This window comes from Heteronotia binoei, chromosome 1, assembly GCF_032191835.1.
Source record: "Heteronotia binoei isolate CCM8104 ecotype False Entrance Well chromosome 1, APGP_CSIRO_Hbin_v1, whole genome shotgun sequence".
Lineage (NCBI taxonomy): Eukaryota > Metazoa > Chordata > Lepidosauria > Squamata > Gekkonidae > Heteronotia > Heteronotia binoei.
Genome location: NC_083223.1, coordinates 55948862 through 55967144, shown reverse-complemented (window position 1 = coordinate 55967144; position 18283 = coordinate 55948862). Strand labels below are relative to the sequence as shown.

The following is an 18283-nucleotide window of genomic DNA, read 5'->3' as shown; positions in this document are numbered from 1 at the left end:
GGCTGACTGAGTGGAAGTCAGCAGCTGAGGAACCTGGACACAGGGAATGCTTTGCCCTTTCCCTCCCTTCAACTCTCAAGCAGCAACAGGGAGTCTTGGCCCTTTCAGGGCTATGGCAGAATGCAGTATTCCAGATGCATATCCCCCAGACTTTTTCTTCCAGGCAGCAACATCTGAACCAGTGGGGGATAGTGGTTAGAGTGTCCAGCTAGGATCTGGGAGATGCAGATTCAAATTCCCAACCTGCCATGGGAGCATGCTGCATGACCTCAGTCATACACTCCCAGCCTGTGGCAACACAGAGTTGTAGTGAGGGTAAAATGGAGGGGAAGAGAAAGATGTAAGCTGCTCTGGGTCTTCACTGGGGAGAAAGAGGAGGTATAAATGAAACACAAAAAATAATAAATAAATGAGGTGAGGAAGAGAGGGTTACTTCTATGTACATGCATATTGATGGGAGTGCACTTTCTCATAACTAAAGACCTGAATCTATGCCTAATCCAATATTTTTGCTAGTTGATCACATACTCTTGCCACACTAAGCTGCTCTGCTGGTCTCACCCTCATGGTTTCATGTTTCTAAACATTTCCACTGTAGCTCAGGTAGAAGCTGTGGGGAATCAGCTAACATATTGCTGCAGTAACATATGAAGAGCCCTGATTCTATGGAGGGAAACACAACATTTTCTGCTAATGAAATTTAGGGGCTCTTTTTGTAAACAAATCACTAGCTGTGATGACCTTTCATCGCAGATCTGATAAATATTTGTCATCCATCAGCATGCTATCACGCATAACATTTTCAAAAGGGTTTATTTTATAGATAGAAGGGCAGGATATGAATGATTTAAATGAACCAATCAATAAAAATCGCACCACCCTGTCTTCCAGGATGAAATCACATATTCTAAGGGAAAAAGCTGCCTTCATTGTCAATGCCTCGGCAGTAGACAGACTACAGCGATCTGTGCGTGAAAATGTTGGGTCCTATATTATGTTAACCACAGTCTAATAAATTGAATCTAGGAAATGAAATAACATTAACACAATCTCCACGGTGATGAAGAAACACTATCCTAATAGCAAACTTTCTTCAGGAGCTTTACAGATAAGTATCTGATTAATCATTTTCAAAATTCCATTGATAATATTGCAAGTGCCTTAAAAACAAATTTAAATATCCCCTTACTATCAGGCAACATTATACGCTGATAAATTGCTCATGAACATTTACCATGATATGTTATAATGAAGGCAGAATGTTGCTTGATTCTTGTGGCAACAAGAAAAAAAAAGGAGGGAGGGGGACTTGATTAGTGACTTCATGACCATTAGGGGGTGCTGCAGTTGTAGCATCCTTTATATCTTGCCTTTTAACATCATGTTCAGTGTATTCTTTTCAGTCTGCTGGATTTGCAATGTATTCAAAAGACTGCAGCCACATCAGAGTTCAGAGGAGAGAAACTGTTGCAATTAAAGCATGAAATAACTAATTCAAGCCATTAATAGATTAATAAAAACAGCCCTAATTAAGAATTAAAATTATGATGATCATCCAGTCAACTGGGCTGGAAAATGACACTTCACTCCCAATTATTAGAAGGAAGTAGGGCCCTTAGGACAGACCTGAATTTGTTTTGTGAGGCCCTGGTTTTGATGAGCTGGCTACTTACTATGAAGGGGATGGGGCTTCTGTGCAGCTATAGGTGAAGAATAAGGCTTTTTTTGTAGCAGGAATTCCCTTGCATATTAGGCCATACCCCCTTGATGTAGCCAATCCTTCAAGAGCTTACAGGGCTCTTAGTACAGGGCCTACTGTAAGCTTCAGGAGGATTGGCTACACCAGGGGTGTGCGGCCTAATATGCAATGGAGTTCCTGCTATAAAAAAGCCCTGGCGAAGACAGACATTCTTAAGGGTGGTAGTGGTGATTTCAGCAGTCAAATACATTGTTCAAACTGCTTCCACCACACTTACAATGTGTCTATCTTTGTCCTCCTTGATTCTCTCTCTCCCTGTGCTATGCCAGCCACGGTGTGGTGACCTGAACACAGCACTTCAAGTCCTCCACACACTGGCAGTTAGTGATGCTACAGGAAGTGCAATTTCTTTTCCCAAAAATGTGTGTGTGTGTTTTGATACAGCTATTGATTCATGTTATTCTCTTTCAAAAGAATTTCTCTTTCATTTCTTTTTGTAGTTTTCTGTTACACCTCTGCGCACTTTGCAGCAACAGCCCTTGCAGGTTTTTTGTTTGTTTGTTCAATTTTTTCTTTTGATCAAAACAGAATGGATTCAAAACTGACTCCAACTTTCTAAAAATAGGAACAAAAACAAATTGTTGGGTTTCAGGGAGAAACTGGGTGAACAAGAATAAGAGAAGTCCTCTTAACAATAGTATTTGCAGTCTATCTACTTTGGTTCCTTTGATATTAGGCCCCCACCCTGTTCTTCAATTACCATACCAGAATTCCTTATTATTATAATGTTTAACAATTCAGCAAAATTGACTTCTAGTAGGTGTGGAGAGTCAGGGTGATATGATGACTAGAGATTGGAAACTTGAAGCCTGAGTGCAAATCTCTACTCAACTTTGAAATAAAGTTTACTGTTGAATATTGGGCTGGATCCTGTGAAGAATTTTTGCTAATGGAACGGGAGATGTTTTCGTTGGTTCTGCCCTGCTGCAGATCTCTGACTCCCTTACCCCTTCATGCTGTTGCTGGGTGTCTGCTGTCGCCCAAGAGCAGTATTTTAGAGTCATAGTGGGCTGCAACACAGTCTGCTGATGGAAATCAGTCAGCAGAGGTTTTCTGTGAAATCCAAGCCATTATCTCTTGACTCAATCCACTTCACAAGATTGTTGTGAGGTGAAAATGTCCCTCTGATAGGTTTGGAATGCAAATGTGATGAATAAAAATTTTAAATAGACTTAATCTGCATTAATTTGTAACAACCTGTGAAGTCTGGTATGTGTCAGACTCTGTGGAAAAGGTAACCCAAGTATTCTCTCTAAGACGCTAGTGCCGAGGTAAATTCAAAGGCACCAGACAAGCTAGAAGTTTTTGTCTTTTGTTGTGAGCCTTTAGCAAGACACAGATTGTTCTTGGATCTTAGCCCATGGCTCATAGTCTGAGGCCTTCTTCGAGCTGAGCCAACAACTCTAGCTACCTTCAAATAATGTTGTACTATACTTTAAAATAAAATTGCTTATTTAAACTACATTTTTGTAAATTGTATTTTTATAAACTGCTTTGAGTCACTATTGGGGATAAAAGCAGTGATGGGAAAATAGTGAAATAAATGTGTTAATACAAAACTAGACACACACACGTGTGTGTATAGTTTTGCATTACATATTTTGCCATAGTCTAATTATTGTACCCTGTATTTTCTAGTTCTGAAGTAAATTATGTGCTGATGTTCTAAATCAAGAAAACATTAACTTTTTGAAGCACTCTAATTACTATTCTGAACTTGTTAGCCAACACCCATATACATTGAAGTGTTTATCACTAAGCGACCAATATTATCATCTTTCTGAGTGCCTGCCTCAGACCATCAATGTATAAGCTACTCAACACATGCAAGAGTAACTGATGCATACTCAACCATTTTCAAGAAATGCTAGTGGTATATTCTCTGGGCAATGCACATGTGATCTCTTCTGTGCATAAAGAGGCATTAATCCTAGGAGGTTAACAGTACCTGAGTTGTCCCCATAATGTCTGAGCCTTGTGCGCGGTGCAGGCATTCACAAGAAGTAGCAGGGGGTGAACTTGTGGTAGTTACATTCGCACGTCAGAGGATGACAAACCCTAAGATGAGGAATGAATAGAAATGGGAAAGAACAATTTCATAACAAAAGGTAAGAAGCTTCCACACCCCACCCTGCAGCAAAAGAAAATCATAAATGCATGTGGTGTTTGCGCAAAACAAAACAAACAAATAAAACCATGGTCCTACACAGCACTTCCTTCAGCTGAACACAGCAATACAGCCAAGGAAGCAAGCAAGCAAGTGCTGAGCCACTGGCTGGCTGTCAAACCAAAACACTATAGAAGAATTCTAGCATTTACCAACCATCAGTTTGAAATTTTATTCATCATTTCTGGTTACTTTTACACCATTTTGTTTTGCTTAATGCATATTGCATCCTTTTGGAACAAGGGGGCAATCCTAACTCTGACTTTGGATACTTTGTAAAGAGGTATATACAAGAGAGAGAAATTAAACACAAATGTACTGCTGATATGAGAAGAAAATGAGGGGGTGCACAGAAGTACGAGGTACAGTGGTCACGCTCCAGTAGAAAATTTAAAGATTGTGTTAGCTGCTGTGGTTTCAGCCACAACCACATGCCATTGACTTTGATCTATGAACTGAGTGGGGCACAAGGCAGGGATGGTGGTGAATAGGTACCGCAGAAAGAGTGCATCTCTATTAGCGTCTCCCTCCCCCCACAAGCAATAGTCTATCCTTGTTTCTTGTCAGCCAGCTCCTCAGAACAAAAACTCTCTCTCTTCCTTTTCTGGTCAGATGCATATTATAGTTTTTCACAGTGATTTTAATTTCCCACCCCTGCAAAACTGAGTTCAACAAGCTCCATCTCGGGTTCTGGGTAAGATCAACAGCAGTAGCCCCTAAGCAAACTCTTTAGACATCAAGTGATTTAAAGCAGCAAAGAGATGATTATCTCTTCACTTCACAGGACAGAATGGCATGGCAGTGGCAAGGTCATCTCTACATCATGGAAACAGCCCTTTTCAGAAAGAAAAAGGCAATGTTTTCAAAAGAAATTATTAATATATGAAAAAGAAATTTCAGGAAGGCGTCAATAGCATAACAACCCAGCTTAATCCAGTTATGAATCCTTGGTGGGATAGTCAAAGGATATCTGATCCAAGACTGAGTTCAGTTCACCCAGTGCAAAAATAATCACTTGCATGTGGAAACACACTTTTGTATGGAGAAGACAATGTCTTCTCTGCTGGAATAATAAATTATCTTGGTACTGAAATGGTAAATTATTCTTGCAGAATAAAAATAACAAGATACATGATACATACTGTCAGCAACAAATAATGATAGATATGTTTATATAGTTGCCTGTATTGATGCTCTTTCATTCTAATGTTTGTGTACCCATATTAACATTTTACAGCTAACAGTTTAATAATTCATCCCCAAGCAATCTTTTCAATCATAATTCATTGCACTGTTCATGGCTTTGATTCCATAAGAACCAACTGTCTGGTGCAGTGCTGGTTTAAGTCTTGCTTCACTTCTTGGTTGTTTATTTACTGGTATTGCTTCTCTTTTCTCCCTGGATCAAGGCCAACAGCATTAGACTGAGATATAATACACTCTTTGATGTGGTAAAGTAAAAGAAGGGATAAGAACAGAATTTTAAGTCTGTTATTTCAGTGAACCAAAAGTTAACAAGCACTAATGTCTTTCAGGACAGCACTTTAGCCATGTGATTAGAACAACACATCCAAAAGATATTGCAAATATAATTTTAATTTTAAATGCAAGAATTTACATGTCTATCAAACTTTCTATCTAACTGAACATTTTACCTCACTAAAAAATCTAGTCAAGAAAAGGTATCATACATAGTAACAGGAACATAATTTTAGAACATATCCCTGTCATCTGTAAGAAGCAGATTACTCATGATTCACCGGACATGTTCCTGAAGGGGGAGAAAAACCAGCTATGGTATCTTGTGCACCTTGCAGGAAGAGCAAAACAAAAATGGACACAGAGAGAGAGATTTACAGTACAATTCTAAGAGCACTTTCCTGAGAGTAAGGCTGACTGAATACTAGGACTCTGAGTAAGAGTCTGAGGAGATCTGCTTAGGAGTCATGGATCTGTCTCTGCTCAGCTATGAAACTCACTGTATAATCTTACGTGGTTCACTCTTGTACACAAAGGAAGTTTCTTCTAGTGATTTGTATTTGTTTTCAAATGAATGGAAAAAATGAACCATCCCCCCTCTATTTTGTTTCATTGATTTCTGTAACAAGTCCTAATCTGTTTTGCTATGGAGCCTTCCTCTCCCTGCTCTCCCTCTTATGACTCCTGCCCTGCCCACATTTACAGTTCTTGCCTCTTCAGAGCCTTGAAAGCTTTGTCTAATGTGTCCAGTGTATATTACCATGGTGCACTGGGTACTTAAAAGTAGCCTCTCCAAAGAAACATCCAAAGTGCTGGAAGAGTTGGCTGGGAAAGAGAGCATAACACACTGCTTCAGAGAGTTGCAGCAGGGCTGCCCCACTGATTGGAAGTAGACATGAAGCTATCAGTCACCTTATGAACATTTGCAGCCATGTCAGCAAGGGATGTCTATATATAGAACACTCCAAATAGCACTTGGGCAGTTAGAAGCCATCTGTAAAACTAAGCAGAGGTCTGGATTAATGGGGAGAGAATGTGCCTAGCACACTAGGGACAGCAGCTATCAAACTGGGAAGGGCTGACCAGAAAACCCCAGTATCCTGGCTGGATGGGGCAACAGAGGGCATGTAGATGTGAAGAAGAATAACTGCTGCCTTTGCACTCTTATTCCCAGAAGAGACAGGAAATGAAGCCACACAGGTCAGTGATATGCCTGCTCTGTAAGGGATGTAGTTTGGACACTCAGAGGTTCAGATAGTGGAGCTCTATAGCTCAATAGAGTCAAGCATGACTTGCAACTCTGGGGTCTACAATAGCCAGCCCACCCAGTGAATCAGGACCTGCCAGGGAGTTGTTTGTTTTGTTTACTTATATTGAATTGTTTTGGTTGTTTTGGAAACTTCTGTTGGCTGTTTTGAATCCCTCTGGGAAGGGGGGGGGAGGTGTCCAGAAATGCTCCAACAAATAATGAAGTAAATAAACGCAGCACAAAGCAATTAAAAGAGGGGAAATGCTGGTGATAATCCAGCCTAGCTACTTCCTGAAGCTGCATACTAGCAGTAGGGGATAGTGTTTCTCTCAAAACTAAAGTCACAATTTCTTAACTATATGTAACTATTGAGGAGTGCTGCAGATGACTGATCTGAATGTGACCAATCATTTTTTTAAAAAAAATGGGGGAACACAAATGTATGCATAAATGTTAGCACTCTCCAGATTTTAACTGGAATATGATGTGCAGGTGCTTCTTGAATGCCAATGTACTATGCACCATGCACAAAGATATCACACTGTAATTACACTTGTAAAGCTATAACAGTTAAGCGGATATAAAAGGGGCAGGTGAAATGTATTTTATAAAAGCTCAAAACAAAGTTTGATTCCCGAATACACTGAGGAGCTGAGAAAGTAACGTGCACTACAAACTGCAGAATCAATTTCTAAGAGGCCCTTGAGATGAGCTATAAACCTCTGATGAGGAAGAGCAGCTGGGGCAGAGCAAGATGTTAGAGCAGCTCTGGAGCAAGCTGAGTCAACAGGCTCTTGCAGGGACAGTGACAGCAGGTGCCACGTCACCCAATGGGGTAGTGTCCCTCTGGGAGCTTTCCCAGACAGTCAAAGGGCCAGTCTGACCCTCGAAGAGCACAAACAGGAACACAGAATGTTCAGCTAGAGCAAAGGGAAAAAGAAACCTGTGGCAAGAAACTGCACATACTTTCCAGCTGAGAATGGAGTATTTTAAAAGCAACAGAGCTGAAAGAGATTGATAATGGGAACTGTCTAAGGAACTGCCTTGAAAACAATCCAGAAATAATTAATCAGACATGGGAGTGGCCAGATATTTAAGTTGCAAACAGCATTCCAGTTAAGGGTTTGTGTGTGATTTTTTTTATGGGGGTATTTATTTGTTTAAAATATGTTTCCATCATGATGTGTCTGAAGCAAATTACATACATTCAAGTTAAAATAATCTGGTTTTTTAAAAAACACATAGAGAAGTGAGTAGCATAGAATGAGGTTCATAAGAAATTAAGGCATGATATTGTGAGGAAAATATCTAAAACAAGATTAACAAAAGTGGAACTACTGGCCTCATAGGCACACAAGTGGGATGCTGAATAGTGCCAAAAAAGCATATTGCTCATAAAAAGAGTCCTTTGCACACATGCCCAAAAATCAAAGCTGCTTAGGAATGTAGGAAGAGCATTTAGTTATTTTGCATTAGAACTCAGAGGTACTCCATCTCAGGGTACAGACTCAAAAGGCACCCCTACTTCTTTCTTCTACCTGGATCTGTGAGCATAATGCATCCTCCACCAGTAAGCAAGGCAAAAGGGGTTATACGCCTGTTGTAAATGTCTCCCTTGATGCACTAGGTGATTTCTGCATATCGGTTTTGAAACTTGTCATATGTTCTGATGCTCAGCAGCCAGATTCCCAATTCTCTTGCTAAAGCAGAAAATCCTGTGTGCTTTTATAAAGTACTTGATGATAGTTAAGTGCAAAAGTTAAAGAAGCATGGAGAAGCAGTCATAAGGAAGCTTTATCTGTTACTTAAGAACATAAGAACACAAGAGAAGCCATGTTGGATCAGGCCAATGGCCCATCCAGTCCAACACTGTGTGTCACACACTGGCAAAAAAACGCAGGTGCCATCAGGAAGTCCATCTGTGGAGCCAGGACACTAGAAGCCCTCACACTATTGCCCCTTCCAAGTACCAAGAATACAGAGCATCACTACCCCAGACAGAGAGTTCCAACAATATGCTACCAGTAATGCAGCCTTCACTGGCAGAAGAATCCTGGAGGAGTAAGGTTGGCCACCCAATTAATCTGTTGCTTTCAAAACTAAGGTTCCCAACCTCCAGATGGTGGCTGGACTTCTCCTGAGATTAGAACCGATCTCTAGGTAACAGAGATCAGTTTACCAGGAGAAAGTGACCATTTAGAAGGTGGACTCTATGGCATTATAAGCAATTTAAGTCCCTCCCCTTCCTAAACCCTTGTCTCCTCCTGCTCCACCTCTAAAATCTCCAAATATTTGCCAACCTGGAGCTGGCAACCCTTTTCATACCCAATACAGATCAATGAACATTTGGACTATCTCACAGTTGTGCTTCTCTGTATTTGGAAGATATGTTCTGCTTGTTACTCACCGGGGCTATCTTCAGGATAGGAAGTTCAGTGAGAGGAGGCCACAGAAGGCCCTTGGCTGTCTCACTACTGTTGCTCCCATAGCAGGGAGTTGAGGTAACCTCCTAGAGCAGTGTTTCCCATTTGCAGGGTCGTGACCCAGTACCGGGCCATGGAAGTCTCACTACCGGGTCACAAGAAAAGCCAAAGCTAGCCCCGCTCCATCTCTGTGTTGTGCAGAGAGGAGCTGGGCTGCCTCTCCTCCCTTCTCCCCCACTCCCAGTGTTTGAGAGAAAAGCTAGCATCCACCCGCACTTTAGACCCATGAAGTGTTCTTCAGTGGATGAACTTTCATGTGCCTTGCAGTATGTTCTTTTGGGGAGATTTCCCCAGGAGGCCTGGGTGGCAAAGAAGGGTGTGTGGGGTTTTTTTCAGCCGGGAGGGGTGTGGAGTGGGCATTCCAGTAGCTATTTTTTTTTTTTTACCAAATGACCCCTGGGTAGAATTTTTGCTGGCTGGGGTCATCTGATGGTGAGGAAGGCTTTTTTTTCCTTTGTCCCCCCTTTCTTTCTTTCTTTCTTTCTTTCTTTCTTTCTTTCTTTCTTTCTTTCTTTCTTTCTTTCTTTCTTTCTTTCTTTCTTTCTTTCTTTCTTTCTTTCTTTCTTTCTTTCTTTCTTTCTTTGCAAGTGATGCTCTGTCTGTATTCTTGCTGCTGGGAGGGGGGGGGAAGCAACAGTGGAAGGGCTTCTACTGCCCTGGCCCCACTGCTGGACATTCTGGTGCTTTTTGGGCATTGTATGAGGGAATTTTGGACTGGACAGTTCACTGGCCTGTTCCAACATGGCTCCTCTTATGTTTATGTTTTATTTTTCCATGTCTTTCCTTTCCTTTCCTTCCATTTCATTTTTCCCCTTTCTTTCTTTCCTTCTATTTTTACTGGATGAAACTTTTCTGTTCATCATACTGTTGTTGCAGACATAGGGGCTCTGCCAATGAAAAGTTGGCACCCCCAGTTGTAGCCAGGTGGCCTTCTATGAGATTTCTGTGTGAGTGAGTGAGAGTAAGAGCTGTGCGGCAGAAAGAGATTATTGGAGATTACTGCAGTATATCTCAACAGCACTGGAAGAGATGGTACTATGAACTTGGCACTATTTTACTAATCCTGCTTTTAACAGCTGTCTGACACCAAAATTAAACTCCTTCTGTAAATATTAAAAAAGGATAAAAGTAGTTCACTGGCTAAGTATCTGCACAACAGGTTGCTTTTAAAGGCATGGGAAACACAGCCAGTAAAAAGCTGCAAGCCCCTCATAAATATCCTTTTTGGGATAACTGCAGAAAAGCTTGTATAAACTTCATGTAACTTGAAATTAATTTATTAATTGCAATACAATTCTCTGCTACCTTTCACAGCAATTTCCCCGTGTTTCAACAAAAGAAAAGTATGAAAAATAGCTGTTGAAAGATCTTCTTGAAACCAAGCAAGCTTGGTTGTAGCTTGAGGCAGGATTCCAGTAGTAGCAGCTGGAGGAAGGGCCTACTAAATGTGTCAGCATATTTTGAGGTAGAGCAGCTGCCAGGGCCCAGTGTGGGTAGTACACAGTGCTGGCATTCCTGATGGCAATGGCAACAGCACTCCCAATTGCATACACTGGCCAGTGCTGTTGAAGAAGGGATGTGTAGGTGGTGCAGGCAACTGAACATAGGCATTGGGAGTGCTTGCAAGCTGGAGAAGAATACACAAACAGATAGGTGCATGCAGGTGTGGGGGTGAAAAGAGAGGACCGCCCACTTTCCACCCCCATTTTGGCTCAGTATGAGTTTCAGAGAGATTTTTCTGAAAATGAATTTACTTCAGAAGAAGAGGCAGGTTTGGGGGAGTGCCCTGGAAGTGACATCACAGGAAAAGGTGGAGTTTTGGTTCAGTGTGCCCTGAAAGAAATGTCACTTGGTCCTTGACACCACAGGAAATGACATAATTCCTGTCTCCGGGTTCCACTCCCAAAGTCTCCTGGCCCCACCCCCAAATTTTAGTGGGCCACGAAGGAGAAGTGTAAAAATAACCGGGCCACGGGAAAGAAAAGTTTGGGAAACTCTGCCCTAGAGGTTCAGAGTCCCTCTAAATTCTTATGGCTGGTGTGATTAAACCATACCTTTGAGCAGCATAGCTGCTCAATTAAAAGGAAGATGAAGAATAAGTCTTTCTGTGATAGTATGTAGCAAGCACAGGCTATCAACCAGAGAAACTTGAGGCAAAACTGGGTGGGCAGTTGGCAAACTGGGAAGGCAAATGGCTGGAAGTTATTATGGGTCAACCCCCACTGATTGTGCCCCTTTTCTGTATGATCTTGTAAGTGTATAGCTAGTATAGCTAGTTAGTGTGAGACTGGGGGTTCTACTTTTGTCTTTTCCTTACCTTCCTTCCCTTCCCTGTTTTCTTTTCCTTACCTTTCTGCAGCTGACATGATTTTTGCTGGTCATACATCTGAAAAGTGAGTTGCCTAAATACCACATCTCCTCATGGTAGGACTAGATATCTAAAATTTCCAGAACTTTTGAAGCCAATTCCAATTCCAAAAATCTTTATTGGCATAACTTTTGAAGCCATTGAGGGGGTGGGATTTCTCCTTTTTTGGAGAGGGTATGGAGATTTGTGGGAAAACTGAAATATATACAATACTTCCTGTTCTATCAAACCTAAACTGATATTACTGCTATAACAACATAAAATGCACCATTAATAACAGCATATAAAATTGTAATCAAAGAATCATAGAGTTGGAAGGGACCTCCAGGCTCATCTAGTCCAATCCCCTCCACAATTCAGAAAGTTCACAAATACCGCTGCTCCCTAAATTCACAGGATCCGCATTGCTGTCAGATGGCCATCCAGCCTCTGTTTAAAATCCTCCAAATAAGGAGAGCCCACCACCTCCTGAGGAAGCCTGTTCCACTGAGGAACCGCTGTCAGGAAGTTCTTCCTAATGTTGATCCAGAAACGCTTTTGATTTAATTTCAACCCATTGGTTCTGGTCCTTCCTTCTGGGGCCACAGAAAACAATTCTGCACCATCTTTTATTGACAGCCCTTCAAGTACGTGAACATGGTGATCATATCACCTCTCAGCTGCCTATTCTCCAGGCTAAACATGCCCAGCTCCTTCAACATTTCTTCACAGGGCTTGGTCTCCAGACCCTTCACCATCTTTGTTGCCCTCCTCTGGACCCGTTCCAGCTTGTCTATATCCTTCTTAAAATGTGGTGCCCAAAACTGACCACAATATTCCAGGCGAGGTCTTACCAGAGCAGAGTACAGTTATAGCATCACTTCAGGTGATCTGGACACAATACTTCTGTTAATACAGCCTAATATTGCATTTGCCTTTTTAGCCATCGCATCACATTGTTGACTTATGTTCAGCATTTAGTCCACTAAGACCCCTAGATCCTTTTTGCACATACTACTGCCCTGACAAGTCTCCCCTATCCTATAACCATGCATGGGATTTTTCTTACCTAAATGCAGAACTTTACATTTATCCCTATTAAAATTCATTGTATTGGTTTCAGCCCAGTTTTCCAGCCTGTCAAGATCATCCTGGATCCTGTTTCTGTCTTACTGTACTTGCAGGGAGGGATGGTGACTCAGTGGTAGAGCATCTGCTTAGTAAGCAGAAAGTCCCAGGTTCAATCCCTGACATCTCCAACTAAAAAAGGTCCAGGTAAGTAGGCATGAAAAACCTTAGCTTGAGATCCTGGATAGTCGTTGCCAGTCTGAGTAGACAATACTGACTTTGATGGACCAAGGGTCTGATTCAGTATAAGGCAGCTTCATATGTTCATATCTTCCCAATTTAGTATCATCTGCAAATTTAATAAGCATTCCCTCTATTCCTTCATCCAAATCATTTATAAAGATGTTGAACAAAACAGGCCCCAGGACAGATCCTTAAGGCACTTCACTTGTCACTCCTCTCCAAGAGGATGAAGAACCATTCACAGGCACTCTTTGACATATTTATGGAAATCTAAAAATATATAAATGCCTTAGTTTTGTACTTGCAAATTTTGAAAATATATCCAATTCTTGCAAGATGATTGCAAGCTGAGGCACCCTGTACTATCTTAGCACATGTGCCTTAATTTCTCCTGTCCAGTTAGAGAGAGCTTTTAGTTTTCCTCTGAAGCCTTGCTGCAGGCTCTGCCCTACCTTTTTGTATTTTTTTCCCTTCCTCCTGCAAATTAAGACAATAAGCTACTTTCTACCCGATCTATGGATATAGGTGTCCTAGAGGTATGAAGGAGAAGACAAGGTCAACCACAGGTCAAAAGACAACACAAGGTATGCAATGACTGAAAATCAACCAAAGCTGTTAGGGTTGCTAGGCCCCTGGTCTGGCCAGGGGAGCTCCTGGTCTGTGGAGCTCCAATCCACCAGCCCAAAGCTGGCCAGTGGGGGAAACCCCACGCCCCAACAGGGACATCATCATGCAATGTTCCCAGCATGATGTTCATTGCATCACAGACGTTGCACAATGACACTGGTTTTGGGGCAAATTCTATTGGTTTTTTAGCTGAAAAAAATAAGAGTTTTTGCCCAAAATCTAGAGTGTCATGCACAGCATCAGCAACATAATGATATCACTTCCAGGTGATGTTACTGCACCATGCTCTTGTGTACATGACAGAAGACTCCAGGAGAGGCTCCTGGATCCCCCACTGAGATGAAGATGCATGCTCCTCTCGTGAAGGTCAAGGATCCTTCTAGGTACAGAAATGAATCTTGGATTTAAGAGCTGTACATGTCTACAGCATGCCCACCTTGTCTTTAAAAGCATTTCACTCATTTGAAAACATAAAATATTTCATAGGGTTTTGGTTTTTTTAGTACTCTCCAAAATTTCCAATTTTTCCACTGCAAAAATGGAAGGGAAGGGCCTTGAGGAAAATGGTGGGACCAAGCCCCCCCCCCCTCTAATTTTTCTGGGTTTTTTTTCAGGTTTTTACATTTCTAGGTAGAAGCCAAATTTCCATCTCCTGTTCCCCATTTTAGTATTCATATTTTTAATACAAAGTAAACTAAAAAACAGATATTGGTCCTGGTGAGAGCCTAAATTAAGAATCAAATTGTACAGTGACAACAAAAAATGACCATTATTGACCCTGATCATATGCATTTGAACCCATTGGCTTTCCTCAGTGGTTAAACAAGTAGTAGTAGGCAAGTTTATTGTATGTGGTCATTGGCTGTTACAAGTTAAAACATACTAAAATTTTAAAATACAATCTCCATTTTTAAGTATTCACTTTCAGACCTCATTTTAGTGTTTTTGACTGGTGAGCTATTGCCAAAATGGAGACTGTTTCAGATAAAATGTGCAATCATGTCTTTTTCCCTTGCTGCTTCTGTTCCAGTTCCTTCTGCCTTGCAAATACCTTCTTCTCCTTCAAGGGGCACTGTTCAGCCAAAAGAGTTTATGTCTCAAATAGTAGTTTTTCATATTGTTTTTTTCCAGTGGTATTGGGATACTTAATGTATTTAAATTTGTCCCCAAGTTTTGGGATTCCATTTGCCCTTGTTTCCAAAGTGAAAGCCATATAAACATTAGGAATTCTTCTGTTTTACATTTCCAAGTTCTGTGCAGAGCACTTTGCAAACAAAATTCATGCAATTTCCAGTTTTCTTGTTTCATTTATGTCCTTTCTCTTTCTCAGCATCACTGATACATATATGTGAATTGATTAAACTCCCTTAAAAAGCCATCTTTATGTGATTGTATGTATAACTGAATTAAGATTCCTTTATGTTTGGAGTAGACAATAACTGGTGTACAAAGAAGAAGAGAAGGCCATACAGGGGGCAGCAAGAAAACAGAATAGTGGGGTAGCACTAAGGATGGGCATGGAACATGAAAATGGTGGTGTGTTTCATTTCATGGTCTGCTGGGTTGCCCGATTCTGTGGTTCATTTTGCTTCATTTTTTAATTTTCTGAATGATTTGTGGTTCATTGGTTTATTCATTTCAAGAAGGTGTAGAATGGCCCCCGAGTGGGCTAGAGATGCCAAACTTGCAGCAATCTCTTCAGCAGACTTTCTTCTACCTGCTTTCCAAGTTTGGTGCAAATTGGATGGGGGGGGCCAAGCTACAGCCCCCCAAAGCAGGTGCCCCCAGTAAACTGCTCTCCTAGAAGCTGGGAAAAGAAAGGGAAGCCACCCTGCAGCTTTGGTCTGTTTCACCCCCCAGGATGCTTGGAAACTGACTATACACAGCAGCTCCACTCTCCTGTCCCTGCACTTCTCATCAGTTTCACTGGAAAGAGATTAGAAGAGCAGGCTGCTGGGAAAGTGGAGATGCGTGGTCTAATCAATTTCACTGGAAACTGCAAGAAGTGCAGAGGGCAGGGAGGGCAGAGCTGCCACTTTTAGTCATTTTCACTGGAAACTGACAAGAAGCACAGGGAACTGTCTGGAAAAACAAAGCAAACAGGAACCAAACCACATGCCAAGAAAAAAAAGCCAGTTCGTGCTTCTGTTTGGCAGCATCAGCCAGACTACTTTGGAATGAACCATGAATCAGCCAATCACAGTTCATTCTTCAATTTTTGTTCCCATCCCTAGTCAGCACCTTCTCTCCTGTTAAATGGTATTCCTTGTTTGTCTCCAGATTGCTACTGTTAAGGCAATAGCCTGCTTTTTCTTGGAAGTTCAACTCAGTCAGTCAGTCTCTCTCTCTCTCAGCTACTAATTTAGCCATTTCTGTCCCATCTCTTCACTATCAAGTGTGTTAGTTCCTGAATAAAGCTTTAGCTACATTTTAATCAGGTAGTGCACCTTTGCTGTGTTAATTACTCTGTTGAGACTTTATGTATGGAGTTCTCCAACATGAAGGAGAGCACATATCAGTCAAACACTTCACATATGGAATATGGATATGGACATGCTGAGCTTTTTTTGAGCAGGAACGCAACTCCAGCTGCCTTGGCCAGGGTTCCAGCTAAAAAAAAAAAGGTCTCTGGTAGAGGGAAGGGACTAGGCAGCCACATTCTCCCAGACCGTGTGCTCTGTCCTCTCTGCTGCCTCCAGCAAGTTTGTGAAGAGAGTGAGACGCAGAGCACCCACGAGCATCCCCTCCTGGGAGAAGCTGGGCCTTCTGCTGCCTGCCCTGCCACACATGGCTCTCTCTGGCCATATTTGTGGGAGGGGGCGAAACAAGGTCTCTCATCGGACTGTGTGAGAACACACATCCATAAAATGCAGCTGATGACACTGTTCTGTTCTGTGTCAATATGCAGAAAGCAGCCTACTGAACGGATGAGGTCACTTCCAGAGATGTCGGGGATGTGGCCTAATATGCAAATGAGTTCCTGCTGGGCTTTTTCTACAAAAAAAAAGCCCTGTGCACATGAACACTTGCAGCTTAGCATTAAGCTGTGGCAACTGTATATGATCTAGACCCAGAATTCATTTTAGTTAAATTGGAATGTATTCTTTTTCTGCAATCTAAATTACCAAAGTAAATACATGCATTAAGAAAAAAACAACAAAAGCATTAAGCATGGAAATATTGCCTGCCATAGCTGCAAATAAACCACATTTTTAAAAAATGATGTTGCCAACCTTAGGTTTGACATCACAGCTTGATATCATTGTTCTTCATTCATGTGCCTTGAGGCATGATTGTCAACAACAGCTGAGTCGTTGAGGGGGAAGAAAACAGCCAATATTGTAATTGCAGTATTATGGTTGTATACATTACAGTGGAATGATCTGTGCTGGTATTTGTATGATTTGGTTTAGCCTCATGGGGTGAAGTCCCTATTTAGGTAGTACTGTTTGTAGGCTAGAAGTATAGACCTCTAGCCTACAAACAGCATGAGCTTTCTTATTCTGACATTGCTTGCTCCTATCTCCCTGTTAATTAATGGAAGCTGTTTTGAGCACACCTGTTTCAGCTGTATCAACTTGAGAGCAGGAACCTGAGTGAATACCATAATCCTGACTTAAAGTCAAAGGAAACATTACAGTATAGCGCTATGGTGTATCCTCATTTGAAATACTGTGTACACAGTTCTGTTCAGCCTATCTGACAAAGGATATAGTTGAAAAGGTACTGGAAAAAGTAATGAAGAGTACAACCAAGATGATTAAGGGCTGAAGGAAAAACTGAAGAGACTTGAGACTTTTCAGTTTAGAGAAAAGACATCTTGGGAAGCATCAAGATGGCTATAGCAGTAGAAAAGAGTGTCCAGTAGCATCTTAAACACCAACAAAATTTGTGGTAGGATATGAGCTTTTGTGAGTCACTGCTCACTTCTTCAGATACAGCTAGACTGTGAGTCCATTTGGGAGACATGATGGAGGTTTATAAAATGATGCATGGGGTAGAAAAAGTGGACATAGTTTTTTTTTTCTCCTGCTCCCAGAATACTGCAACTTAAAAGACATCCAATGACATTGATGGATAATAGGTTCAGGACAGGCAAAAGGAAATACTTCTTTACTCAATGAATAATTAAATTGTGGAATTCCCTACCAGAGGACATAGTGATTGCCATGTGCATAGACGGCTTTAAAAAGGGAGTTAGTCAGACGGTTTATGGAGGATATCAATTACTAGCTGTGGTGAATGTGAATAAAAGCAGATTTGTCCATGGTGAATCACAGTGAGTAAAGGTAGATGTTGGCAGATAGGGCTGCCAACTCTGGCTTTGGAATTTCCTGGAGGTCACGAAACAGTGCCTGGGGAGGGAAATGTTTGGAAAGGGGAGGGAACCTATCAGGAGTGTGATACTATATAATCTGCCCTGCAAAGCTACCATGTTCTCCAAGGGAACTGATCTCTGTAATCTGGAGGTCCGTTGTTATTTGGGAAGACTCCAGGTCCCACCTGGAGGTTGGCAGCAGACCTCAAAATACCAGTGCTAGTAGCACCACCAAGGAAAGGCCTTAGCCTCTAGGCCAGTGATAGTCACTCCGTGGCTTGGAAAATAATTGTAGCTTTTTGACATGCCACCTGCAGCTCTTCTGAGCACTTTTCTTCAAAATGGCACTTGCCCCATCTTTGAGGAAAGCAGGCAAGGCTCTTCCCTGATAGAGCTTGTGGTTGGCAGTTGGTTGCCACTTCGAAACAGATATCACCAGAGGTACAGATAAGCTGCAAGCCTTCCAAGTTGGAAACATCAGGCTAGAGTTGGAAGTAAATGTAGCTATTTTTGTTGATGGTAACTGCTAATGTGGTTCTCCAT

At 41.6% G+C, this 18283-nt stretch overlaps 1 protein-coding gene across 4 annotated transcripts in view; it reads right to left on the bottom strand.

Moving 5' to 3' along the window:
- The window catches only part of DLGAP2 (DLG associated protein 2), a 662574-nt gene that overhangs the window by 599910 nt on the left and 44381 nt on the right, over positions 1 to 18283 (bottom strand). For 2 of the 4 annotated variants that reach the window (XM_060234811.1, XM_060234827.1), the window contains exon 1: positions 3708 to 3817. The exons of the other annotated variants lie outside the window; for them this stretch is intronic. In XM_060234811.1, coding sequence (XP_060090794.1) covers positions 3708 to 3722 — 15 coding nt within the window. In that variant the 5' untranslated portion in view covers positions 3723 to 3817. Of the gene's footprint in view, positions 1 to 3707; positions 3818 to 18283 lie in introns of those variants that run through there. 4 annotated transcript variants of the gene reach the window in all.